Genomic DNA, 27,540 nt, shown 5'->3' with positions numbered 1-27,540 from the left:
TTTGCCGCCTCGCGAGTAGTCTTTTCCTTCATACCTAGCGCTAGAACTGAAGCGAAGTGCATCGCATGTGGACATGTCTTCATTCATGTGGTGAAATTTGCAGTACAGAACACATACCAGACCGAAGGTGCGAGCACGTGCAACCAAAGCTCCATCGAAGAGCTCTGGCTGAGCACAACGCAAGCTTCGTCCCAGCGACGTTAGGGTGCCAGCCGTACATCCTCCACGCTCTTTCAATAAATGTTATTTCTCTCTCTCTCCACGGCGACCACGCTCGTAAGCTCGCGCAGCGCTGACGTCATCAATCCATGTCGGTCGGCTGAATCGCGAGCAGCGTTATCGGCGAGAAAGGCGTTCGGCGGCAGCGCTCCCGGTCGATCTCCTCCCAAGGCTACCGTCTTCGATGGCCGATCAGCCCGAAAGACTCAACATAGACAATGTGCTGCAGAGGCTGCTCGAAGGTGAGTGTCGCCGCATAGGAGCAGCAGCGCTTTCGCCCGGCGGCGCCGCCGACTGCTAGTCCTAGCCGCACCGCCGCCGTGTGTTTGGACGAGAGGGCAGCGACGTTCCTATGAATGGGTTGACAGTTGCCCACGCGCTCGTTCGGTCGCCGGCCGGTGTGTCGCTTGCCTCGAGCGGACGGCTGCCTTGTTCGAAGGGTAGTTGCCGGACCGGTAAGCGACTTGAAGGTAGAAAAAGAATCGATAGCCGGACACCGCGTCGCGGTGGAGACAGGGTTCGCTTTTTAGCAAGCGGCCCGGCACCGGTTTCTCGCGTGTGTGTGTACTTTTCGCCGATACTGGCGAAGATGGCCCCTTCGCGACGGCGGCGCGTGGATCTTTTTGCCGCGCCCATCGAATCGTTTCAACGTGAGCGACACATGCGAGAACGGCTTTCCCCCATGACGACAGACACGAGCTAGAGGGGGCCACCACGGATTTGCATTCGGGGAGGTAAGCGGGTTTGCAAATGGGAACGCCGACTCATCTGCAACCGTGACCAGAGGGCTGCCGCGTACGACACAAATCTCTCCTGACGACGCGTTCCAGAAAATTTCATGCGCGACACGCTCCTTGCAACCTGATATTGACGCTACGCGACTGACACTGAGCAACGAGGCGTTGCACTGAGCGACTGTCACTGTAGCTTCGTTACAACCTGTGTGCGTAGCACGTAGCAGCAATAGTATTGGAGGAAGACGGTTTTTGCGACGCCGGTGACCGCGTTGTGGGCGCCGCCGTATTTCTCCGCATCGCTTTCCGCAATTGATAAGTAAATGAGCGTCCCGTCGTGGCGATAGGCGTGTCTTCCCTTATCGCGCTGTTGTGACCCGCAACTGATGATAGCGCGCCCTTGGCGACCACGCGCCGCGTGCGGCTGACCGCTTTTCTCGCGGTCCGCATCGAAACCGATTGCTGGCGCGTGGTTAATCGAAGCCACGGGGGGACCTGATACTTCCGGGAACGGGACTCGACAGTCGCGCTTGAAGGCGCCGTCGCGGATTGTTCGCCGGCGTTGCACGAATGAAAAACAAGAACGTTTGTTGAAAAACACGGAGATATATACATGAAGTGAGAAAGAAAACACAAAACAAGATACTGTGTGACCAAAAAAAAGGATAAAAACCTTAGTTGCGATGTTAGTAGCGCGCCGTCCTGTCCTATTTGTTTGTCTGTTTTCATCGTTTCTTTCGCGCCTCGTTCGACCATGCAACCTTACCAGCTTGCCCGACTTTTCCTGTTACTTCAAAAGAAAAAAAAGGGTGTTGAGGAATCATTGTGTTCCTTGCGCAGTGTGTGTTCTGGTCATCATGGGCGTAGAATTTAGTCCGATTACTTGTGGTTCCTTCGGGGGTAGGTGCTGTGGCTAGGGCGTTATGCTGCTGAGTTCAAGGATGGGGGTTCAATCCCAGCCGCGGCGGCTGCTTTTAAGATGGAAGAGGCAAGAAGCGACAACGCCTGTGTCGAAATTTTGGCGCATGTTAGAGATCCCTAGGTGGTGAAAATTACTCTGGAGCCCTCGGCGCACCCCATAGCCGAAGTGTATCTTCGGTGCATTAAAAAACGTAGTCAATCAAAGAAATAGGGGCGAATCTCTTTCGGAGCTAGTACTGCAAAGCCTGCTAGCTTCCTAGATCCCTGCACAAGAGGTGAGGCTATGCCTCTGGTCTAGATTGGTTCCCCTTTGGGGACAAAAAAGAAACAGTCAAATTGTAGTTGTATTCACGCAGCTTCTAAACCACGATCTTTTCAGAAGGGCGTAAATTGGTCTTGTGTTTTGTGCAAACAGTATACACCGCGGAACCTCTGTAGTTTGGTCCAGAGTTTTCCTTGCTTCGGGTTGTAGTTGTATTCACACAGCTTCTAAACCTCGATATTTTCAGTAGGGCGTAAAGTGGTCTTGTGCTTTGTGCAAACAGTATACACCGCGGAACCTCTGTAGTTTGGTCCAGAGTTTTCCTTGCCTCGGGTCTAGATTAGCTGCTTTTAAACACAATAACAGCAAGAAATCTGGAGCAAAGTGTAGTTGTATGCACACAGCCTCTAAGCCTTGATTTTTTTTTCACCGGCGTTACAGGTCGCAAGTGGCCTTGGGCAAATTCAGTATTTTGTGCGAACGGTATGCACAGTGCAACTTCTGTAGCACAGTCCAGAGTTTCCCTTCTTCTTTGGCGTTTTTTTTTTTTTTTTTTTACCTCGGTAGCATTGTCCATTGCCTAGAATATCTGAATTTCATTGCATCAGGCGACAGCTTCTCAGCTACTGTTGCCTGCAGCTAGCTAGCACAATAGCTTGTTTTTAGCCACAGCTGTTGCTAAATCCACTTCAGGTTTTTTTTTTCCTCCTTCCTTCCTGCTTTGTCTTCCGTGTGCAGTGCTGTAGCTGGCTGATACCCGCACCGCACTTGCACGAAAAATGACATTGAGTGCTTAAGTATTTTTTAATGCCATTAATTCGCTGGTACACGCAAAAATCTAATGCCCTCCGCTCTAATGTCATTTCTGGTTTAAAAAGGTCCCTACAACTCATTCGTCCTCACAAACGCCTTAAATCTGGCTACTCCCAAACGCGATGGGCACGAAATGGAACCTATGAAACTGTCAGCTCCAGAGTATTGACGTGGAAACGTAGCTGACTTCGAAATAGGACGAATTTTTGCGCCCTCTTAGTGGCGGAGTTCTGAAGAAGACAAAGTTCACTAAAACTGCGGCGAAAGGCAAAATGTCATGTTACCTGTTGTTTTGAATATTTTGGATTTGGCTACCGCTGGCAGGCGACGGCAGCTGCTGAAGCCACTTTTAGAAACGGCTCACACCATTTGTTTAGAAAATACTCGTTTTCGTTTAAAAAAAAAACATTTTTAACCCTTCTAAAAAGTTTTTCTCCACTTTAAATACTTCTGCAGTATGAGTGCATTTCTCTTCCGGATCATTATCACCATTATGCCTAACACATTTAATGCCCTTGCGTTTTGGCGTGTAGCACGGACCGCCCAAATAATGTCGTCTGGTTTCTTAAGACCTTAAAGGGAGACACTGCTTATAAAACAGCTTTCTTTATTTGTTAAGTAAATGCTGTGAAACTTGTCATTCTTGCCGCTTTTTCCCCACTAATTTCAAATATGGCATTATTTTCTCAGTTGATCAATTAGTTACCAAGATAATTAGAGATATTTAGTCATTTTTGGAGGAACAGTGGACAGAACAGTGTTGGTCATAAAACTGAAATCATTATATTTTCCAATACTATGAACCCTGGTGAGTGCAATAAGAGAATCAGTTGTTTGATACACTGCGTAGAACTAATTTTACACGCCATTAAACTTTGGTGGCACCAGTGGCAAGGAACAACTTCGAATGCCCATTTCAAACACCGAAGTTTAATGGCGTGTAAAATTAGTTACAAGCAGTGCATCAAAAAACCGATTCTCTTATGGCACTCACCAGGGTTCGTAGTATTGAAAAATATAAAGACTTCAGTTTTAAGACTAACACTGTTACTTGTTACTCCAAAAATGACTAATTATCTTGGTAACTAATTGACTTACTCAAAAAATATTGCTATATTTGAAATAAGTGGAAAAAAAGACCAAGACTGACAAGTTTCACAGAGTTTACTTGACAAATAAAGGGAGCTGTTTTAAGAGCAGTGTCCTCCCCCCCTTAAGCACGTAATGGTCATTTTTCTGCTCGTGTGGCACGGGCATGAGTCATAAAAAGTGTGTGCCTTGAACGACAGAGTTCTTATCGTACTTGTAGACAGCTGACATTGTCCATGACTTTGCAGTGTGAGCAGTTCATTGAGGCTTCTGTTTAACGAGGATGCAATCCTCTGATGCACGTCACCGTGAAGGACAAACTACCGTGCAAATGCTTGTCCACTAAAACGCTATTATCAGGCGGCCTTCTCTACACCAAAGGCGTAAAGTGGTGTGACCTCCATCTTTTGCAAAGATGCTCTGCAGTCGTCCTTTTCTCCGCTGTGTAAAGTGATCCTAATCAGTTTAGAAGAGGTCTTTCATTGGAGCAACTCTTGCTGTAAAGTAGATGATCACTTGTGGCAAACAGACGAAACGATTTCAGCAGCAGGAAAAGAAAAATTAATTGAGGCATGGGCAAATTGGTTTTTGAGGTTCATGTGCACGGAATTAGAGAAGGAACAAGTTGCTTACTTTGCAGTATCCTTTGAGCGAGGGTACATCTTGCGTTGCTGTGCCCACAAATCACAAGTCCCTAAAATGGCCTGCAACACAGCTCGCACCTAGGGCGGCCAATAAGCCAAGCATTTTATTTCGAGTCTCTAGTTACACATTTTTTAAAGGTGTGCAGGAACGCCATTTAAAAAATTGCTGGGACAAAAAACCTTTGGTGGTTCCTGGTAAAAATCGCCCGTGGTTCTGCTAAAATGTACTTGGTATTAGCGAAAGCATTTTTTTTTTTTGTACAATGCATTTGTTCACTTCAGTAATAGACTGCTGTGACCTAGAATCCTGGTTATGTCTTTGAACTGTGCATGTATAGGTCGAGACTGTAGCCATTAGCAAAACTTTGCTTTCGTGACTTGTGTTTACATTATGGTCTATCTCATGTACAAGGATGCTTTTCAGTTTTAACCCCCCTCTATCAGGAAAACATCTTCAGCAGCAGTGAGTCGAGTCTGCAACTTTGCTTAGTAGTACAATGCCTTAATCAGTAAGGCGTCGTGGCCGGTACGGAAAAGTTCCATCTGACGGGCTCCATTTATTTAATTGGCTTCAAGCTGTTTACAAGTCTGAAGTACTGAATGCAGTGTTACGTGGCTCTAGCCACTGCTTGCAATTTAGCCAGCGGTTTGGGGAACCGACACGGAAGCTTCAACACTGCCTTCTTGGTCATGTTAAAGCGACCATGAAGGAGGCATGTAACTCGCTCTTCTTAAATCAAAATGTAGCCTCGACTAAATAACAGATATTTAGTCAAGGCTACATTCTTGAAGCTTGCACAGAACCATCACCTCCTGTATTTTTACAATGCCAAACGCATCAGCCCGGACCAGCCAACCAAGCCCTCTCCTTCTACTCTGGCCACTCTCCCCCGATCGGTAGCCTTCCCAGCGCTTTAGTCACATGACCGGTTCATCTCGGGGTGACGCGTGGTGGAAAGCGGCAACGTTGGCAAAACGTGCTCCGCCGCGGCTCTGAGTTTTCTGACGCTGGCGCGAGTGCCATTACTATGGCAATCTCAAACATCGGTTGCCTTGGCAACCAGGCACAAGCCGCTCTTGAATTCAGCTACGGTTTGGTGATCGCGGTTCAGCTCGGGGCTCCACTTTACGACAGGTTGGCACTGCAGGCGTACCACTCACTCCCTTTGGGAAGCGCGCGGTGCGTTTGGCATTGTAAAAATACAGGAGGCGATGACAGAACCCATAGTCAAGGTACTGCAAATTGAAACAGTTCACTAGGTTTGGTGGGTTAAAACATGAAAGCCTGATGTACACTTTCTGCCGGGATACGTCCACTTGAATGTAGTAGAGTACTAGCTGCCTTATTTTATTCGCTTCACTTGCTCTTATGTGTTAATCGTACGGTAAGGCTGCATTGCATGCACACAGGACACCGGAGAAAGCCGTAACTTATCTTCAGTAAATGACTCCAGGGTATTACTATGGAGTCTTACAAAAAAATCTCGGGCCATCTTCACTAACGTGAAACCTTGGGAACGGCGAAGCATGCAGTGTATAAGTGTCTTCTTGGTGCCTTGGCAATTGCCAACGGCGGTGAAACCATAGAGCTTTGCTGTAAATGTCTCTTGTCTTTGAAGCTCGAAGCTCTCTAGCGCAAGGTGGCAAAAAACAGGTGTCCAGGTGCTTTTTTAGTGCGCTTTATGTTCTAGCGCGAGGTGTGAATGAGTTTCCCGGTGTTTTAGTACTGTGAATGCATGAGACAACTACGACGACAGGAGGCGCCAACAGCCCCAGCCCCTAGGGGGCCTCGCCCCTAAAAGGTGGCTTCTAGTAGGCCATCGTCGAACTCTATTGTTACAGGTATAGGTGTGTCACATGGCCTTTATTCAGTGCCATGAAAACAATTTTAAATTGAAATGTTAATGTCGAGCCTTTCACGTCATGGATAATGTCGTGCCTTTCATGTTAAATATTTGTGACCTGCACCAGGAAGGTTGATGCGAGACAGTGAGTGGAAGCAGTGGCTGCGTGACAGAAAATGCACCTTGTAGCATCCCTGATCCAAGTGGCGCGGGGCCATTGTAACTGAAGGATGACAGTCACGGTGGTTACTGGCTTGTAACCATTCCGTCTTGAGGAAGGGGTGAATGCACCAACCACGATAGTAAGAGCAGTCCCAACCATTCTAAGTCGGTACCTCGATTACTGGTCCTTCATTTTAACCAATTCTTTCGAAGCTTATTGGTGGTTGTGCTTTGTACAACCAGCAGCAAGGCCAGTTGGTGGTACTGTACAACCAGGACATAGATAGATTAGCACAACAAATGTTTCCGAGTGTATTATTGCATGCTTTCACATTACCTGCCAAATGGGCTGCGTTAGCGCGTGCTCTTACTGGCTGGCAACCAGCAGCACGAACCCTTCACCCTGAACTGGCTGGTACTGGCATGAGCTATTCTGTGCTTGTCATTTGTGGCACAAGCACTCGTGCTGGACCCAGTTTTCTCGGAGGTCGAACGGCACACAAGGTTTTCCTTGTTTCTCCTGTCCGGGTGCAAATTCACCGGAAATTGTTTCCTCGTAATTACCTTATTTTAGACGTGACATTATTACAAGTTCTGCGAAAAAAACTTGCTACTAGCGCGCATTCATTGAACGTTTCTGTCAATCTAAATATTCATCGTGAAGGCGAACGATTTGGTTCCCCTGCCTCCTTACCTTATGCTTTCTTTGTCTTATTTTTCCTTCAGCAGTAATGGTGTTTACATTTGTAGAGATTAGTGTCCCTAACGTAGTGCTGGCCAAGCATTCTCCTATAGGGCGTCGTCTCCGGTTGCTTGCTGTCGCGTGTGCCTTGTTTAGGGAACGGCCGAAGCTGCGCTGGTGTAACGCCCGCTGGATTTTGACTGTCCTGATGTGGGGCGCCAGGAGATTTACCCTGGAGTCCTTCCTCCGCTCGAGCCTCTAGTGGAGGAGGTCCTTGAAATCGATTTCCCCATGCATAAGCATCGCGGAATCCTCCCCTCCTCCAAGTGGAGGAAGCAAATAGGGTGGAGGAGGGACTCAGAATAAGGCCCTTGTGTCACAGTGCGAGCGTGCGCGTTGTGCACATTCCGTGCGGGTTGGAAAGAACTTGCGGGAGCGGTTCAAGAGCGGCGCCACTCCGGCGCATTGAGTGTTGTTCCCGAAATCAAGACAATTATTACGCATTCTGTTTTCGATTTTTCCTATCAATTGTGGGGGGAGTTATCATTTGACTAGTTTGAAGAAAGAAGGCGACCGGGGCCATGAGTTAACGATTCGAGAAGTTGACATTTTGAGAAGTTAATCGTTGTGCCCGTCTCTCTCGCAGTGCGTGGATCGCGGCCGGGCAAGAACGTGCAGCTCTCGGAGAACGAGATCCGGGGCCTGTGCCTGAAGGGGCGCGAGGTGTTCCTCTCCCAGCCCATTCTACTGGAGCTGGAGGCCCCCCTGAAGATCTGCGGGGACACCCATGGCCAGTACTATGACCTCCTCCGCCTGTTCGAGTACGGCGGGTTCCCCCCGGAGAGCAACTACCTGTTCTTGGGGGACTACGTGGACCGGGGTCGCCACTCGCTCGAGACCATCAGCCTGCTCCTTGCCTACAAAATCAAATATCCCGAGAACTTCTTCATCCTGCGCGGGAACCACGAGTGCGCATCGATCAACCGAATCTACGGGTTCTACGATGAGTGTGCGTAGTGGCATATCTACTCAACTGTGAGCCAGTTTGGTGTGGCGTTCCATTTACGTTTGCGACTGGAGTGATGAAAACGGGCAATTTTAAGTGCAGAGCACTTTAGGGGCTCACCTTGTCGTCGTAGCTCGCTCGCTGGACCCAAGTAGAGCCATACGGCGTTCCGTCGTAGCGGTTGTTGACGCAGTGTAACCCAGAGGCTTCAAAAGCCAAGTGGTTTGTGTAGTCATAAGTGTTTGAAACTCGGGAGCCGCTGGCACTTGCCATACATCTCCCCATTGTTTAGCGCAAAGAAAACTGTAGGTACATTTGAGGCAGAATATACGCAATCAACTGGCAGTGCCCACGTTCGTTTAGTTAGGAACACTCGTTGGATTGGTTTTCGCGATAGTAAGCAGAAAAAAGTGGCAGCGCCATGCCGGCATGTGCGGGAGGAAAAGCAAGCACAAAACAAACAGAACTCCCGCTGGCGCAGTTTCAGGCAGGGGACGCGCGAGTACTGTGAAGGCGAGAAATTTGAATTGTGTTGGGTGGCGGCAGTGAGCGGATAATGACGCTACAGCCCACTATGGCGAATCACTGCTCTGCACTTCCAACAGCTTTCACATTGAATGGAACGGCTTTTTAGATGCGACGCTGAGAGTAGCATTTCTTGCCGGCGGCCGTGTCCTTCCTGCATCGTTGTCGTTCCGCGTCCGCACAGCTGCGTCTCTCCTCCGCTCGCCTCCTCTGCTCTCTCCGATAGCGCCGATAGCGAACACTCCCTCCCAACAACTGCGCGCGGCGCAAGTGCACTGTGCGCATGTGCAGCGCTCTCTCTCTGCGGCCTCCTCTCCTTCGGGCACGCTGCACTCTGCTGCGCGCCCGAGTGCGCTGCACTCGGCGGCGCACTCTCTCTCTCTCTCTCTCTCTCTCTCTCTCTCTCTCTCTCTCTCTCTCTCTCTCTCTCTCTCTCTCTCTCTCTCCCTCTCTCTCCCTCTCTCTCCCTCTCTCTCCCTCTCTCTCTCTCTCTCTCTCTCTCTCTCTCTCTCTCTCTCTCTCTCTCTCTCTCTCTCTCTCTCTCTCTCTCTCTCTCTCTCATTACCCGACGATTGCTCACGCAATTTGAGTAGTCGACCCAACAGAAACGCACAATGGAACCCCCTCCCCTTCAGCGTTGCATCACACCAGGGTTCCCGCGAGGGGAGGTGGGCGTAATTTTTTTGTAGCTCCAGACTCCTGGAGTCAATTTTGTAGCGGCGACTAAAGCAGTCAGTCTTGACCAATCCAGACCAATTGGTGGAGACCAATCGACAAAATGGGACAGTTGGGACCGCGAATCGACACAGTGGTACACAAAGGACCGCAAAGGACACAAAACCCACAAAATCGAGACAAAATTGGTCCAGACCAATCGCTCTAGTCGCGACAACAAAAGGGATTAGTCCCGTTCTTGTCTCGCGGCCGTCACTCTTCACACATCACATCCTGCCAAAACGCGCAGACGTTTTCAATTGGTATTGCAGCCGACCGCACACGAAAGCGCATGCCGTTGTGCACGTTGCGATTAGTTGCCGCTGTTGTTACAGCCATGTCGCATACGGCTGCACAGCTGTTCCTATTGAGGTCAGGAATAGACAGCATCAGCAAGAGTGATAATCCAATTCTCTTCAGGAATTGATGCCTGTGCGATCGGGAAACGAACCCTAAAGATTAAATCTTTGTGAAAACGCGTACGCATTCACACATTTTCGTGAAGCCTTGTTTCAAAGCCATTGGCAGGTGCTGCCAGCAACAGGTAGAAACCGAGCGAAGCCCCAAAGCAAGCACCTTGGTGACAGTGCATGGCCTGAGGGTGTTGTGCGTCGCCGAGAAAGAAGCAAAGATTATCCACCAAAATTGAACCGAAAGTCCCGTGAGGTCTCGTCGTAGTCGTGAAACAATGCGGCTTTTGATTTAGTGTCTTGACTCGCGGGTGAAAGTCCTGTGTTGCGTGCAAGTGTGAAGAGAGGGGGGCAGTTGCTCCAGTTGTATCCCTCGCTTTTGTAGCTCCAGTTGCAAGTGGGTGCAGGCCTTCATGCTGCACTGTTATCCCACCAGAGCAGACATGAATGTAATGAAACGCTGCCTAAGAGTGGACTGAAACAAGTTTGGTTGTGAGCCGATGCAGACTGACGTGATTACGCATGTGGGCTAAGCCACTTGAGTACGTATCGCCTTGTATGTGCGTATTTGAGGGCACATTGTCACAGGTATGCACTCGCGAGAACTTGGTGTTGAAACGCTATTGGGAGCACTTAAATACTTGCTAGAGAGTTATCAAAACTTTGCACAGTGCAATCCCTGCGAAATTTCAGCACGGCTTAGGCAGCGCTTTAAACAAAACAACTCGCCATCCCAGCTCTCGAAAGTGGATGTCCAACAAAGCTGGTGCAAAACCACTACACAGTATAAAATGTTTCAGTACTTTAGAGTAATGGTAGCAATACAGTGTAAACCACTCATAATGTGTGCCACGGGAGCCGCAAAAATCCGCACTATAAGTGGTACTGCACTATGACCAAAGCATGCGCAAATCCAACCACATCGCAACCTACCTCTCAAGTCATCCTATATTTATCATCACTCAAACGCGCAGCACTTAAAAACAAAGGCACGATCGATCTTTATTTCGTTTTGTTTTCACATCAGCCGCTGCAGCAGGGTCTTACAAACAACGAGCACGGCTTTAACTTTCGTTGTTTGTGTTTAAGGGCTATGGCTGCGTTTTTAGCGTCTATGAACAGACGCCGCAGGACAATGGGATAAGAACGCAAGCGGGATTTTTTTACACCACCTTGTGGTCACGATGGTGAAAGTGGTGTTCGCTGTCTGCAGATGTTTGGAAAGGGAAAGGGCGGTGGCTTCTCTGCACAATGTTTTTAAGCGTGAACTGCATGTAGCGATTCTTGTGAAAACGTGCAGTGCACTCTGCAGGCGCGGAGACGGCGGCGCGGTAAGATACGGCAACATGGCTTCGCCACTGACGGTGAAGTGGTGCAGGCAGCTCTAGAGCCACTAAATCGGCGACCGCTTCTAACTGCTCGCTGAAATGCCGCAAAATGCGCAAGCGAAGATGCTCATGCACGAAAAAAGAGCTGATAATCTGGGTGAAAAGTGGAATGTAAACTGACATCCACGTTGCTTGTGGAAGCGCCCATCAAAAAATACCGGGGTGGTAAGCCTAAACATCCCTGGTGCGGCCAGCCAGCTGCTCAAAGCGCTTTGGATCTCCCACCATTAGGTGCGCGTCTCCCCATTTGTGCAAGTCATCAGGCTCTTCCCACTGCCACGCGAAGAAGGCGCCGCGGAATAATCGACATGAGCGTGAAAAAACCGCACGTGCAATGCCGATGTGCACAAATCGTGTGCAAAAACAGGCTATGTGGTTCACAGAAACAACTTGCAGCGCGGGGACGAGGGTCGCTATCTTCCGAGGTGCATCAAGCAAGGACAGCTGTGGTTATCACGTACGCGCGAACTGCCTATTTTTTTCTTGTGTGTCGAAATTAGAGGTGAGCAAGGGGTGCGCACTGCGTCATCCTTTTTTTTTTTGCTACCCTAAAACGATGCCCCAGCCGCGTTGGTTGATCAGCAGACCTCCCGAAACACCGCACTATTAACGGTATTGTGCTTCAGACAACCGAATTTTAAACGGTACACTTGAGCATTGAGTTCTATGGGAGGCGAACCGGTTGTTACAAAAACTCATGTTATATCAGGTCCCACACTATAAGCGGTTACATTATAAATGGTCTGCACTGTAATTGTTTCGGAGTCGTCGTGGCAGACTTTAGCTACATACTTTGCCGAGGCTAAATCGTTTCTTTCCTAAGCCACGCATTAAGACACTTGAAGAGCAGTGTAAGTATGACGAATGATGAGGGTAACAGCATTGTCAATAGCTATGAGCAGCAAAAGGGGTCATGCCGTGAGAAAGGGCTCAGGAGGTAGAGACAGCAGAATAATGTTGTGAATGTGCCAGACATGTGAACTCGCATCCTTAAATGTGCAGAGCAAGTAGTCACTGACCGACAGGCATTGCTATGCTCCATGATCCATTATTTTAGGGAGCAGCGCAGCATGGTCCCCGCTGTCTTGTCTAGTCTAGCGTCCACATGAGGGGTCGTCGTCCTTGGTGCATGCAGGCAAGAGGCGGTACAACATAAAGCTGTGGAAGACGTTCACGGACTGCTTCAACTGCCTGCCCGTGGCGGCCATCGTGGACGAGAAGATCTTCTGCATGCACGGGGGCCTGAGCCCGGACCTGCAGTCCATGGAGCAGGTGCGGCGCATCATGCGGCCCACGGACGTGCCGGACCAGGGCCTGCTGTGCGACCTGCTGTGGTCGGACCCGGACAAGGACATCATGGGCTGGGGGGAGAACGACCGGGGGGTCTCGTTCACCTTCGGTGCCGACGTGGTGGCCAAGTTCCTGCACAAGCACGACCTGGACCTCATCTGCCGCGCGCACCAGGTGGTCGAGGACGGCTACGAGTTCTTCGCCAAGCGCCAGCTGGTCACCCTCTTCTCTGCGCCTAACTACTGCGGGGAGTTCGACAACGCGGGCGCCATGATGAGCGTCGACGAGACGCTCATGTGCTCCTTCCAGGTACCCATATACTCCTCGGGACGTTTATTCCCATCAGAATGAATTTAAGTGTCACATAGTGCCGAGTATCGTTCACTGTGAGCTGAGCTGGTGTGATGTCAGTAGAATAGTTAATGATTTGTCAACCCCGATTTGGACACCCCTTTACTCCTGTTGGGTAGCACTGTGGCATGTCTATTATCACCAAAGAAAACTTATTGCAGGAATGCACTTGAATCTCATGTTGAAGGCATTTGAAGATGTGGGAAAAGTGCCACACAAGTGCTTGCTTGTCTGGCAACACAAGCAACTTCGTTGTCTAGTGCACCGGGAAATTATTGCAAGCTGTGCAGTGAAGCTAACCTGCTTTTCCGCTCATGCTACAAACTTTGCCGAGAGGCAACCTACAGACCGTAGATAAAATGTTTTAACTTCTCCATGTAGCTTGTAGTTTTAACATATTTCTTGCACCCGTTGTGGGCTCCCGGAGTGAGCAGCGTTCTGCAATAAACACCACAGACACTTTAAACCTATTTTTGTGCGTGGTATCTTGCAAATTAACATGGTAATAACTTGCAGCCACGCCCAACCCATGTGCAGCTCGCTGCCGTACGAGGTAGTTGCAAATGTAAACCGTGTTGGTTAAAGTTACTGCCGTGCCTATGTGGCTAGGACATGTTCCACAGCTTTTGATAGCTGCGAACAACAGTGCGCGTTATAGGGGAAAAAAAACATTGGATTCCTTCAGTGCCGAAGCATTTCTGGTTGCGGTTCACAGCTATTGACGTCGACTGCTCCTTTAACAACAGCAGCGCGCTATCGAAGTGCGGCCGCCCCTATGATGGGGTGCACAAGATGAGCGTATACTATCCCACCTTTCCGCAAAGCAGAATGCGGGCTGTTTCCAAATGGGGTTAGGATGCTATGGTAGCTTGAGCCACGTGCTCCAATGTTTCCTCTAAGTGTGGTTGCCACAGTATCTCTTGGTCCCTCTCAGATAGACTTCAGGGCTGTGATACGAGTAATTGACACTGAAAATTTTTTTCAAAAGTAGGGCGTCATCTGAAGTGTGGGAAAAGAGCTGCTAATTTTGTTCATGGATAAGAGAGCAACATTGATAATTTTTTGAAATGTAGAGAGTAATCTGAAGTATGGGAGGAGAGCTGCTGATGTTGTTCGTAGATAAGGGAGCTCTGAATGTATTCTTGGAGGGGCTAGTAGTAAGAACGAAAGGGAAAGATGCGTGCACTCGTGTTGCTAGAGTTACTTCGCAAGTAGTGGGTGGCTATTTGTCTTTATTTATACTTAGTCGTTAGTCACCATATATGGTGCTTTTGGGGGGAGTTTGACTTGTGAATCCTTATTTTTAGCTTTGTCGAAGTATTTTGCTGTATTTGTTCTGTTCAATATACTATCAAGATTTGACTGTGATTGCTTTCTTGAGCCATCCTTGGCCTGCGCATTTGGTTTAGTTGGGTCCAAATCGCCATCATTCTTGCTTCATCGTACATTGTGTGGTCATTGTACAGAGCTGCCAGTTGGTTTCAAAGTAAAGGCATTGTCTTTTATGTTCCGATATGCCCGTACAAGTCCAGTGGGGGTGCTGAAATGGAAAACCTAACTGCAACCCTTATGACAGTCTTAATTTTCACCTGGTAAGGAAGTGGGTGGAGATGTACGTATGCCTAGAGGAGTCACCTGTCCCCTTCTCCTCTCCCCCGCTGTGCAGATTCTAAAGCCGGCCGACAAGAAGAAGTTTCCCTATGGTGGAATTGCGGCGGGAGGCAAGCCACCGGCGCCACAGCGGGGACAGGTGAGGGGACTTTTCCCTCTTTTTTTTCGATCTGTGGGTTGATGTGGAGTGTTGGAAGGGGAGGGGGGGTGGGGGGTAGGATTGCAGTGGGTCTTGAGCATGCTCTAAAACCCCCTTTTTTTTTCTGGCTATGGCTGCTTCGTGTGGCTGTTTAAGCCCTCTACTACGAAAAACCGCTCTTTAGAAAGTCAGTCAGCTCGATTGACAAATTCGTGGTGTTGAGTAGCTTTGATAAGGCCTAAGTGGCATCCAGAACGTTCTGCAGTTTAGCCTGTAGCCGATGCCTGAGAATCCGGGTGTGCCTTTGTGCACAGTGCATTTCATATCTGCCGTACTGGTGGATATGTAGTCTCGATAGTTTCTTGAGCCTTTCAGTTCTGATTTTTTTTATTCAAAGCAAAACGGTGTTTTCTGTGTGTTTTCTTAAATTTTAGGGTCCCATAAGCTCCCAAACAAAAAATAGAGCTGGAAGTCCTAGTAATCACATATTTATTGATGAGGCAGTTGATTAGGACATCTGGCAACTAAAAATTTTATGTCAAGAAGAGACATCTTTTTCTATACTTTATGCCTACATGAACCTACAAACAAAAAATTAGCTTCGGGGGATGCACGTATTTGTAGATTAACAAGTTTGGGAACTCGAACTGCGATTTTTTTTCAACCTGAATGTCGTAATTTCGTCTCCACCGGAGCTGCTGCTTCTTTGTAGCGTACAGCTCCACTAAAATAAAACAGCAGTGATATCTATCACAATAGGCATCAATGAAAAACAATTACCCAAAAAGCTAGCAGTTTTGGTTTTGTTTTGTAGCGCTAGAGGAACTCTTATGTGATGGTGTCAATAGACACCACCAGGGCCGAAGACGTTTAAACATGTATGACAATGGGGTCAGGTCGAGCTCAGCTACTGCTTACAGCTATACTTGACGTGTGTGGAACGAAACGTTAACTACTTTTTACCACAGCCTCCATAGGGCTGGAGGGCAAGGGTTTGTGCGAATTGGTGGCACAAGTGCACACTTCCGCGATGGTTCACTGCAAAGCTGAGTTGAAGTATCACGTTTGGTGAGTCAGCGGGCCCTACTACTCAAGCGTTAAGGTACAAGAAATGCGGGCTACAGTCAAATGTTAGCCGTGCCTGGGCTGCACACTTTTCCACTGTTAGTTCTACTGTGAAGGTGTGGGTGAGCTTACAGCATCTCAGGGAAACCCCGACTAGATATGGTGGAACCAGAACTACTAAGCTGTTCTAGCCAGGTAGTGGTGTTTGAAGAATTCACATGGAAGGGGGGTGGTGAGTTGAGCAAGTTGGCTTGGTGTCATGTAGCAGCAGCGCAAAAAAGACGAAGCAGCCAAGAAATACAGAAGCCCGTCTTGTCTGCTTCATTGTCCCCATCTACTTAGCGCTGTTGCTAGGAAGAATTGCACATGGGTCCGATTACTCACGCACGGTATTTGGATTACAATGCTTTGGAACCCAGAGAGGCTTTAGTTGTCTGATTGGTATGGGTGGCTTGCCAAACCATATAACTGGCATTTGCAGCGGAGCAGAGCAGTCCGCTCGCTCACCAAGTCGGGGAGGGTCAGACTTGGATATGGGTCATTGGCCGCAGGGACAAGGTACTGCTTGGTACCGAAACACACGTCAAATCTTTTTGCAGAGTCCGAATCCAAATGGGGCTCTGTAGAAAGGTAGAGAGGAGGATGTTGGGAGGTTAGTGAGGGTCCGTCCTCTGGTGTTCTTGTTTGCAAGACTCATAGTATCGTTGTAACAGTGCCCTACGCGTAGTTCACGAGGGAGCTGCTCACACATGACCAAGACACCGCGAACTAGCTAGGCTCAAGCACATGTGCAAGCTTGGTGCTGAAGCTGAGGTTGTCCCTGCAAACATAACACTGCTGCCTTAATGCATACTCTGGTGGTCCTGCTGCACTCGTTCATTACAGCAGGGCATTCATTACAGTTGCAACTGATATGAGTAGGCCTGACTATAGAAGTACATACCAAATAGCAGTCACCCTTCTGAGCCATACGAACACGGATGAACTAATTGTTTTGGGGGGAGTAATCTCTGAGAACATTGAAACGAAACTGCTGCAGATCACCTGAAAGACCTTATCTGATACTGCGCGTAGCCTTAGATGCCGTTAGAAATAGGCAGTTGTGCTGGGTTCACTGATATGCACTGGGAACCTCAGCACCGAGGAAAAGCGGCATGCGTTGAGGTGTGTGGCTCCTTGCTCACGTTATCGTTGTGCGCCATTCTTTCACATTTTGGATAAGAGCCTTGTACATGCATTGATTAATTATTTTTGAGCACTTCACAGTCATGCTATCAACATTTCATGTGCGAAAGTATCGCTGACTGGCTTTCCATTATTGATTTGTCACTGTCTGCTGCCCTTGTGCCGTAAAACTGTGGTAAAATGTAGACATGGGCTGGTTGGTATGTATTAACAGGAAAACAGTGCAAGGACGTTTGCTAGAAATGGAGGGAGGCGCTCACAAAGCTGGCTAGCAACTGACAAATTTATTTGGAGAGAGAAGAAAGCGTGTAGCTGTCTGAATGTGAAAAGCGCATGTGCAAACAAAAAACAATACTTTTCCCTCACTATCGATTCCACTGTTTTTTTTTTGTTTGTTTGTTTGCACATGTTCAGTTTCCATTTAAAAAGCTACACGCTTTCTTCTCTCTCCAAATAAATTTGTCAGTTGGTAGCCAGCTTTGTGTGGGTCTCGCTCCATTCCTAGCTAACGTCCTTGCGGTGCTTCCCTGCCGTAAGACTACTCACAACACCCACAAGTGCCAAGCCCAACTGATGTGTTGGTGCTGAAAGATGAGAAGTATTAATTTCCCAAGGTATTGAGCACAGGTGCGTGCGGGTAGTACACAGGTGAGTGGAGGCGCTTGGAAGATGGAACCACATGCTGGCCGCACTGGACCACCTTGGCTTGCTCGCTGTGTTTTCCAGCAGTGTTGGCCAATCCGTAAAGGTTGTAGTGGGGAGGACAGTGGGCGAGCGCGGTTCCGAAGGCGGCCCCTGGGGCATCACCCTTTTCCCAATTGTCTAGGTTTGTTGCATAAGCACTCCTTTGATAGAAGCAAGGTATGCTCACCATAGGAATGCTTATTAAGAGTCCAGCGTTCATTATGTGCCAGTTACAAAACTCGAATCCGAGTGGTGCAAGCCCCCCCCTGCTTTGTTGAAGCTGTGCTGCAAATGCTGCACTTTGTTAACACTTACTTTGTAACACAACTTTTTAAAACAAAGCTTGCTTTTAAAATGGGGAGCACGAAACGAGGCGATGTTTACTTGTTTCTGCGGTTACTTTGTTATGCCTAACGGCGGCAGCCGCAAGCACTTGTCTGCCAACTGATGACAGGCTAGTCAACTTGCCTCATAAGTATCTTGTGCCTAATAAGTTTTTTGTGCCTGCCCTAAGAGCAGCGCTAGTATTAAACGGAGAGTATAAAACGTAGGTATATTAGATTTTTTTTTTTTGGTATGATGACACATCATCACCCTGCTTCAAGGAGGATACCACTAGCAATCATCATAATCTCATGCTCGCCCCTGTTTGCACCCAGCAGCACAGAGGGGGCCTATGGGGAGTTTCACAACTGGTACATATCGAGGAACTCTCCTTCAAATGAGTGACCGCTAGCCCCTGATAGGTTAGTGATCAGTCAAAGGGCTTTGCCGCTTGACGATCTCAGTGTGTTTCTGTCTGCCTTGTGTTTGTTGGTAAGGCACGCTCACCGGGTTGTCTCCTCCTCTTCTTCTTGCTCTCTTGCAGTGAGCAGGGAAGCAGGGGAGCCCGGCAGCAGCCCTGCCTTTGCGGGCAAAGGGGGGGCTCACCAGGCTCGCTGCGGACGACGACAGCTGGCCCCCACGCTCGCCAGAGGCCTGCAACTTCCGGGAGGGACACGCTCACGCCCCCGCCTTCCCAGCACAGGGGGAAGGGAGACATCACCTCACATCAGCCACCGGACACTCTCTCTCTCCTTCCCCTCCTTCGAAGCGCGTGTGTGTTACTTGCTCCCTTGCCTTCTCAGTTTCGCGCGTCGGCAAGGCACTTGACGATAGAGACGGGATGGTCGCGCTGACGGCAACACGTGTTATGTGCCTCTCCTCCTACTTGCCTCACTTTTGTCCTTTTTTTTTTTTTTTTTTTTTGCCCAGCAGCTGGCCTTCCATGGTAACTTCAGTCTTGTTCTTTTCATTTTTTAGATAACAACTGCCAGTATATTTTTTGGTGCTCCATCGAACTCATGGCGTTTTTTGTCTAAAAATTTCTAGAACTCGGACCTTCTTTTCTGGGCACCTTGCTTTTTGAATGACTTGTCTCTTTCCTGTTTTTACTTTTTTTTTTGCCACTAGCAACTTGCCTTTCATCTTTCCTTTCTTTTCCTTTTTGCTTTTTAAATGAGCTGTGCCTGCATCCTTTCCTTGAGCTACCACACGAAGCTCTTGTCATTTTTCTCTCGGCCGAGAGTCGTGAAAATCTGTCTTCTTTTCTGTCTCGCTGTCTAAGAACTTACATGGGCCTCTCAACAGTGAGCCTCTGCCCAACTATCCCCACCCCCTTCTCGTCTCATTTTAAAGTTCCTGCTGTGCCTACCTTCTTTTTCTGTTTCTTTCTTTCTTGCTTCTGTACTCTTTCTTCTTTTCTCTTTCTGCAACTTTCTTAACTTTGTCGGCCACAGTTCGCTCTGCGAAATAAAAGGTGCGATGCAGTGTGCTAGGATAGTAAAGGGAGGCGCTCTCACTACCTTAAAGGTCATGCTCATTAGATCTTGCTTTTCTTTCAATGGCTGTGTGATTACCCTTATGTGTCAGATTTTACCTAATGACTTTCGGAATTCAAAAAACAAAAGAAAATGTTTTGGTGGATAAATGCGCCGTAACTGCAACCTGGCTATGGGGCATGTTATTGTTTTGGTGGGATGCGCATTGATTTAGACCGCAAGGATATCTTAAATGGAGGGCCAAAATCACTGCGTGCAGGTGTTTTGATTTTTCGCCTCAATTAGACAAATGGTGAAAGAGGTTGCAGCCTGTTTTTGAACCCCTTCAGTCAGTGCATTGATTGTTCAGCTGCAACTGGGCAGTTTAGTTTAATTACTTTGGAGGAATTGTTTAGTTTACTTAATAGTTTACTACTTCATACCGTGAAGCGCAGTTGAACGTTCTCTAAATGTTGCAGCCTGTGGTTGTGGTTAAAACAGGGTGGTTTGATTTGCTCAATAAGTTTTCGATGCTGCTGTCGACTGGCTGTCTCCAAACTGCCCCTTTTTGGCTTGGCTTTCAGAATTCTACCGTGTGGACCGCTTCTTATCGTAGGTTGTTGCGACGGTTATAACTGCCGTTTCTGTGAGGTATGGTCAGGGTTTTATTGTAGCAAAATGGGGGGGTTGTGTTTATTTTAACAGTGGTTGAGATGAAAGGAAACTTTCTATGTCAGCATTGTTGGCAGAAAAAGGAAAGTTACTTCACCTAGTTACTTCGCAGGTTACTTCGGAAAGTTACTTCGCAAAACCAAAAAAGTGAACAAGTGCTCGAGTAGGGTATAAATGAAGTCTTCTGGTGTGAGCGTTGGGAGACTTTTACCAGCACAAAATTCTGCAAGTTAAATTTAGTCATGAATTTAAGCTTTTTTTTTTTTTGTATAAAGGCAAGCGATTGTAATGGGCTGTGTCCGTAACTGGGCTGACAGCTTTTTTTACCTCTTTTGGACCAAAATGTTAACTTTGTGTTCAGATTCACTGAGCCCTGTCATGTTCGGAGTTCTGGCCATGGCTGGCTGCACTTGTGTACAGGCCATCAAAGTGTCGGCAATTCATCTGTTCATTTCCACCCTGTTTCTGCCTATCTGTATCCTATACTAAATAGCGGAGGCTGAATTATAAGTTTGGGAAACTTGGTTATTAGAGCTTCTTGATACTTTTTTAGAGTGTCTTCTTGTTTGACGCATAGCCTCCGGTAGACGGCCTGCGTACCAGCAGTGTTGACCCTAGCGAATCCTCATTCTGTTTGACTGTACCAAAGTTTAGCGGGGATTTGTGTTGTCAACTATCTCGGGTGTCCATCGATATCACTGAATTGAGAAATGCAGGCAGTCCTAAGTGTATAATATTAGTCATGGCATGTCTTCATTGGCTGGTGACACTCTGCCATTTTGTTCTCCGTTTTCCTTGCAATTTCTCGCAGCACGGCATTAAGGCGGATGCGAAGTGGTTCTGTCTTCATTTTCCTTGGAGGGCGTGCGGAGGAGTAGGAAGTGTTTTAGTGGCAGTTATCCAAGCTATGCCTGGTAAGGCAAAGTGTTAGCTTATAACGATGCCCACCGAGTGTCTTCCCTACCCTCCGATCTGTGTGCTGCGGAGGGCTGGGAGGTTTGTCGGCTTTCACGGTCTTCTCTTCCTTTCCCTGCTGGCGTGAGCACAAGTCTTCTGCTGGTGATGAAGTCCGGGGCGCGTTTTGTCTCGGGGAAATTGGGAAGTGGGGTCAAGTTACACAAGTGCCATGGTTTAAGATCTCTGGCTTGTGGCACACAAGATGTCTGCGTATTAGTTTGTTGTGTAGGTGGGTTTTTTTTTTTTTTTTTTGTGAAGAGGGGGGGGGGGGGGGGCATTTAGCAGTAACACTGGTTGGCTTTCTAGCATTCTCAGTCCCGTGGTCGTTATGATAGACTTGAGGTAATTTCATTCCAGCCTCAATTTCTAGGCTGCCTTCGATAATCCAGTTGCAGCAGGGTGAAAAAAAAAAAACAGCGTTTTTTTTTTTTTTTTTTTTTTTTTTTTTTTTTTTTTTTTTTTTTCCTGAGCGAAGTTTGCACTGCCTTCTTTAAAAACATTTGTGGAGTCTCGTCCATGTACGTTTCAGCCATTCCTGGTTTCCGAGCAAATTCAGCCGGTCGGCACATGGATTGTGTTCACCAAGGTCTGTAAAGGTTTTTCGGGCAGTGTTCAACTCTCAACCTTCGAGAGAGTGCATTTCACACATTGGTAAGCTGGAGCTTCACCTTATGGGGCTAACTAAAAAGTGGAGCAAAAAGCTGAACCCTTCTTAATCGCACAGTGGCATGGTTTCAGTTGGTACTTCGGGTCGGCGGTTTGAGAGAGAAAGCAGTTTGGGAAAGTGGAGTAAAGCTGGCAAAACGGTGTCCAACCAATTCTTCGCCCTCTGTGTGAAGTGTTGCAAGCCATGGTTTTCGCCCAATGATGTTGGACGGACTGTGTGCACTGGTGTTAGTCAGTGTGTGTCTGTGTGAGAGGAGGACTTTTGAGGTCTGGAGTGTGGCAGGTGTAGGCTCTGTGCAAGCTTAACTGGTTGCGGCGTGGAAGTGAGAGGGTGTGGAGTTGTTGCGACGCTGTTTTGGCAGGCTTTGTGGCTCAGAGGAGGGGCGCATGTATATTTTAGCGAGGCAACGAGAAATCTCCTGCGCAACAGATTTCTGCGTCGTCTCTAGTAGCTCGCTGTACTCAACGCAGATGTAGGCCTCGGCGCGTTCATCGTGGTGGTCTGCGCTGGGAAAGGAGTCGCTACACATTTCGCTATCTGCTCGGTCCCGGCGAGACTGGGGGCCATTGTAAATATGCAACCTTGGTGTCGGCGGTTGACACGCTTCCACAGATGCTGCCCTGCGCATTGGCTGCTTGGGCGGCTTCGTCTTTCAAAGTGTCGCTCCGTTCTTTGTGCGCCGTAGCGGTTGTCTTCCAGTTTACTTGTTTGTTCGGTTTCGGCTTCTTCTACGAAGGGTGTTTTGTTTGCTCAAGCTAAGATTTTCTTCCTCTTTGCCTTTTTTTTTTTGCTCATAGAAATTTGTGGCAAGTTTGAACAAGGGCCGCTGTCGTGCTCTGCTGGTTAAATGTCGGTTGGGCTAGTAAAGTTTCGGCAGTAGGGCAGCTATATCAGGTTGGGGTGAGTGAAATTTCGCGTGGGCAGTTTCTTTCGTGGCAGGGCTTGTTGTGGCAGCTTGCTGTCACTTGCTTTGAAGTGAGTGCATCACCAGGTTTTAAATTGTGCAAAATCGGTAATGGGGAGGCAACACTTGGCTTAAACACTTAATTTAAAATCCTGATGATGATGATGATGGTTGGGTGTTAATGGCGCAAGGCCAACTGGGGGCAAAGAGCGCCAAAATTCTGTTTTAATGTAAAATCCTGTTGCAATACTGGGGGAAATGCGCTTTCTACGATCTTTCCGTAGCGTGCTTATTGGCATGCTTGGTAGGAGACTGCGAACTCGTACGACTGCCGTGACATTCAGCCTAGTGGCATTGCCGGGCATTGGCGTCGTTTTTTTGTAAGCAGCCGGGGCAGCTCTCCACTTTTTTACTCCCATGATGGTCACAAGACAATTTTTTTTTTTTTTTTATTTCCAGTGTTCTGCAGCTGTTTCTCTGCAGTTTACTCTTCGGCAAAGTTGGCATTCTGTGTCCTCGCAAGATTGCGGTGAAGGTGTTGGCAGCATTTGGTGACCAAGTTATCCTACTATTGGCAGTGGGCCAACTGCAGCGGGTCAGTGCAAAGTTGAGCCTAAAATATTACGTCCACCCCACGTAGGAGGTTTCAGCTTGTAGAACAACAGGCTTTGCTACTAGTGCGACAGCTTTGGTAGCCCTGAGATGACATTTGCTTAAACGTACTCTTGAACGAGAGGTTGTTATGCTATCTTGCGTTTTCCTCGTACCTGTGTTACTAGGGTTGCCAGTGGGCAACTGTCAGTTGTACCTTGCTGCTGAAAAACATCGCCAGGATAGGATTGAGGCTATGCGATTGTTGTTTCCCATGGCTTTTGGGTGGCCCGTGACCTGCAAAAAATGTTGTCGTCTTAATTACAAAATGATCAGGTGTTAAAGCGGAAACCTTACAAAAAGAACGTTCCGCTGGCAATATTGTTCCAAAGCTCAATTTTTTTGTCTTCCTAGCCCCTTGTCGCTGACGGCTGTTTGAGCATTCCCAAATGTAGTGTTGACCAGGTACGTCACCGCACGGCGGAGTCCTTTGACTTGGGCGCCTCGTCGAGCACAAGCAGCCGCATGAACATAACGGCGTTTTAAGTCTCGCGTGCTTGTGGCGCGTTTTACAAGTTCTCGTTTCGTTTTTGCGAGGATCGTGTTGGCATGTAGCTTTGTGCACAAACGGCTTGGGGCGACCTTACGGTCCCTGGTTTTCGAGGTTTCGTACTGTACAGTCGTTGCAGGCGGTGTTGTCTGTATTAGCAAAAGGCCGCTCGGAGACCTTGCATCGACTAGCATTGGGTGAAAGTCGTTGTGCCAATCTGCCAGCAAACCTTCTGCTGCTTGGTTTCACTTCGACGGCGGCAAACAAAAAAAACCGAAACAAATGTATCTATGCAAGGTGCGGGTTTTCGTAGTGTCACTAGCTCTCTGTATCTATATTTCAACGACCAAGGCACCTGGGGGGCCAGGTTTGTTTTCCCGGGTTTTGGTCCAAGTAGCTGTAGGTGACGTGTCGAGCGTTTCATCGTAGCCTCGCTGAGGCTGGTTAGGTTTGATCGTGTCATACTTCATTTGTTCCGTCCCCCACTTTATTCCTAGACGCCCAGCTCCATATCTCATGGCTGTGTACATAGTAGTCCTATGACCTTGTAGGTGCCAGTTTACAATGTGCGTACACGAACGCTCACACGTGCGCACACACACACCGCCGAGTTGTGCTCGCTGGTTGATGCTTGGATTTTTTTCCTTTGCGATATCAGGCTTTCAAGTAAGCTGTTATAGATGTAGAGAACATGTGCGATTCGTTGCTCCAGCAATATTTCCGATGCAAGGCCTTGAAGCTGCTTAGACTAGTCTTGTACGTACTTGATTTGCGATGTACGGCGGGTGCAAAACACCAGAAAAAAAAAAAATTCAATTTTGTAGTGCTTGTTCCCTGTGCCTTTTTGTGGAGCTTTGTCTTATTGGTGGGAGTTCATTTGCTTCGTGTTCGATGGTAGGCAGCTGTGAAGTCGCAAAATTGTGAATAACACCAATTACAGGCAGCTGTAAATTTGCAAACTCGTGACAGACGCCATTTCTTTTTAAACTTCACGTAATTGAGCATGCCTGTTTGGGCAAACTCGTATATATTCCAATAGGCGTCTAGGTAACCCCCTCTGTACAGTTATTGTTCTGCAGTCTCTGTTCAATGATTAAAATGGTGTTCAACTTGGCAGCTCACTTTAGGGCTGCGGATTAAAAGCTGGCAGGTGTTTTCCTTTCATTATCAACAAACGATTCATTGTTTTCAAAGTAGTAACCAAACAAGTGGTGAACATTAATTCATGTAAGTGCTGTGTCTTTGCTTCATTTGTGTCTAAATGTCGTGAAACTGTTTTGGTTCTGTTTTGTCATTTGTAGTTGCTTTTGTCTTGTCTTGGCTTGTCTTTCAGGGCACTGAATGCCATTTTGTAGTTCAGTTTTGTATTGGGGGTGGGGTGGGGTCTTTGGTTCCTGGCAATGGTGGTGTAGCATTGGCAGCGTAGTGTGAGATACACACATGCCCTTTCTTTTCTTTGCCCCTGGTCGCCTTCAAAGGTTTGTGTAATGTAGGAATGGTCCCTTCATCATGGTCTGCTAGTTAATTGTGGCGGCAGTGATTCCTTAGGTGAGGTGAGGGTGGCTTGTTGTGGCGCGGTTGAAGAAGTAGGAAGGATCAGCATGTATGTGTATAAATACATAGCCATATATTTATACATCTCTTTGCTGTGCATAAATATATATATATACATAATATACATATGTACAGAGTAGAATGTTGTGCCTACACCTTACAAGCTACCAACCATGAAATGAACCAGTGGAAAAGTTGGAGGGAAAAATAGCCACAGTGGGCCCTTTGTACTTGACGCAAGAGAGATGGTCAACCTCACTGTTGCAAATAAACAATTTGCAAGAGGCCTTGAATGGTTGTTTCTTCCTTTTATTATGGCAACAGTTTACACTGTAATCGGTGTTTCTGTATGCCGGTGACTTGTGCCAGTTTCAATATTCCGTTCCGAGATGGCTACAAGCCAGGCACTTCGGTGTGGTGTAGAATGTCGGTTGTTTTGCCGCGTCTCGCCCCTAAAACTACCACCAAACCTCCCCTTTTTATGAAAAGAATGCGTAGAATTAAGCTAAGAACGTGTTCCAGCAAAAAGAATTGTGTATGGAAGAAAAATTGGCCCTGCTGAGGTTTGAACCCAGGGTGTTCACATCAAAACTAGACTTTACCCCTGGGCTACTGAAAAGGAACATCGGAACATGCTTTAGCAGTTGTTCAGAAGGATAGAAGAAGTTCTAAGTGAACCACCAGGTGGCTTTGGGTGCATAAAGGAAGTACCGGGCTTGTACCCATCTGGAAGCAATGTCACGTAAGTTTAAAAGTTTATTTTCCAAGAAGTTATTACATCTTGTAGTGCAACTCGTCATCTGGGCCTAGAGCAAATATGCTAGTAGCGGGACCCATGAAATGAATGTCTCATAATAGCAACTGCTATAACATAATACAATAAGGCGAAAAAAAGAAAGGTCAGAAACGTGGCATATGCATATATACATATACTCACGCATGCACACACACATGAATGTACCTGCACATATTTTCAATTCTGTAGGTTTGCAATGGATTCAGAAAATGCGAATGGGTTGTTAAAAGTGCTGCAAGAGATGATGTGCTTGTTGCATTATTACGTGGCTGCAGTTCTGTACACATTTGCTTGCTGTACGTGCGCCATGAGCGAAAACCTTTTCTAGGCTTTGAAGCCTCTTGAGCGAAAGAATGCAGAGCCAGCAAAAGAGAGGAGGGCACGCCTTTTTTGCTGACTCGAGGGTACCCGCATGTGTGTTGGCAGCCTAACATTAAAAGGACCACGAAGACAAAATGCAAGTTTGGTTCGTTTGAAAGGTTGCCTCGTGAGAATAGCACGGGCACCACTTCTAACAAAGCATTAGTAGTAAACACTTATTGTAGAGCAAGACAGATAAAACTTTATTTGAAGCGGCCTATGTCTGGGCTGCTGAAAATGGGGCTCTGGTGGGTCAGGAATGCACTGCAGGAGTAGGGGGGGGGCCCCGCACAAAGGTTATGTGCCGGGTGAGTCAAGGCCAGAGGATCTGGCGAAGATCAGGCGGAGGAGCGGCCCGGCTTTCCCATGAGTATGGAATGTGGGGTGGCGAAAGGTGTGGATGAAGAAAGTGGGGTGTTCGCCTGGCGCGAGGACAAGTCCAGTAAGTATGTTTAACGTCGGGGTAGGCACCGCACACCTGCCAGTGGGGTGGGCCAGTTCAGGTCATAATATAGTGAAGGTCGCAAGGGAAGGAGAGAGTTTGTGCCTGGCGGATGTAAGTATACCTTCGTGGCGTGCAAAATCAGAAGTGGGAAGAGGATGATTGCGGTGGGAACTGCGACAAGCCTTCAATTGTTGCCTTCGAGCCTTGTGATGGGCGGCGCATTCTTCTTTAGGGCTGTAGTCCTGGGGCCAGGGTTGAGGGTTGCTCGGGTTCTGATTCGCATGAGCCCTTTTGTTCCCTACAATCCCCTGGTGTCTGGGGACCTATTCCACAAAGACGTGCACGTGACTTTGGGCTAACGTGTAACATTTCAGCTCGTGATGAATGCTTGCAGGTAAGGAGCTAGTGGCAAGTTCTGGGAGGGCTCCTTGACTATCCGTGCAGTTGGTAATTTGGTCAGTTCAGTGGCATTGCAGCATGATCGAATTGGCGATGGGTTGTATTTCA

General features: G+C 47.8%; 1 protein-coding gene across 1 annotated transcript; it reads left to right on the top strand.

The window, feature by feature from the left end:
• The first annotated feature begins 249 nt into the window (after nucleotides 1-249).
• Nucleotides 250-21,413, top strand: LOC144146944 (serine/threonine-protein phosphatase alpha-2 isoform). Its single transcript, XM_077678912.1, has 5 exons — nucleotides 250-461; nucleotides 8,017-8,379; nucleotides 12,549-13,012; nucleotides 14,721-14,804; nucleotides 18,607-21,413. The coding sequence occupies exons 1-5, from the start codon at nucleotides 404-406 to the stop codon at nucleotides 18,607-18,609; spliced, it is 972 nt and encodes a 323-aa protein (XP_077535038.1). The 5' UTR covers nucleotides 250-403; the 3' UTR covers nucleotides 18,610-21,413.
• Nucleotides 21,414-27,540: the final 6,127 nt, after the last annotated feature.

Source organism: Haemaphysalis longicornis, unplaced genomic scaffold (assembly GCF_048455015.1).
Source record: "Haemaphysalis longicornis isolate Haplotype H1 unplaced genomic scaffold, Haemaphysalis longicornis Haplotype H1 scaffold_7, whole genome shotgun sequence".
NCBI classification, from domain to species: domain Eukaryota; kingdom Metazoa; phylum Arthropoda; class Arachnida; order Ixodida; family Ixodidae; genus Haemaphysalis; species Haemaphysalis longicornis.
The sequence above is the reverse complement of the archived record's forward strand: the minus strand, read 5'-3'. Positions and strand labels throughout refer to the sequence as shown.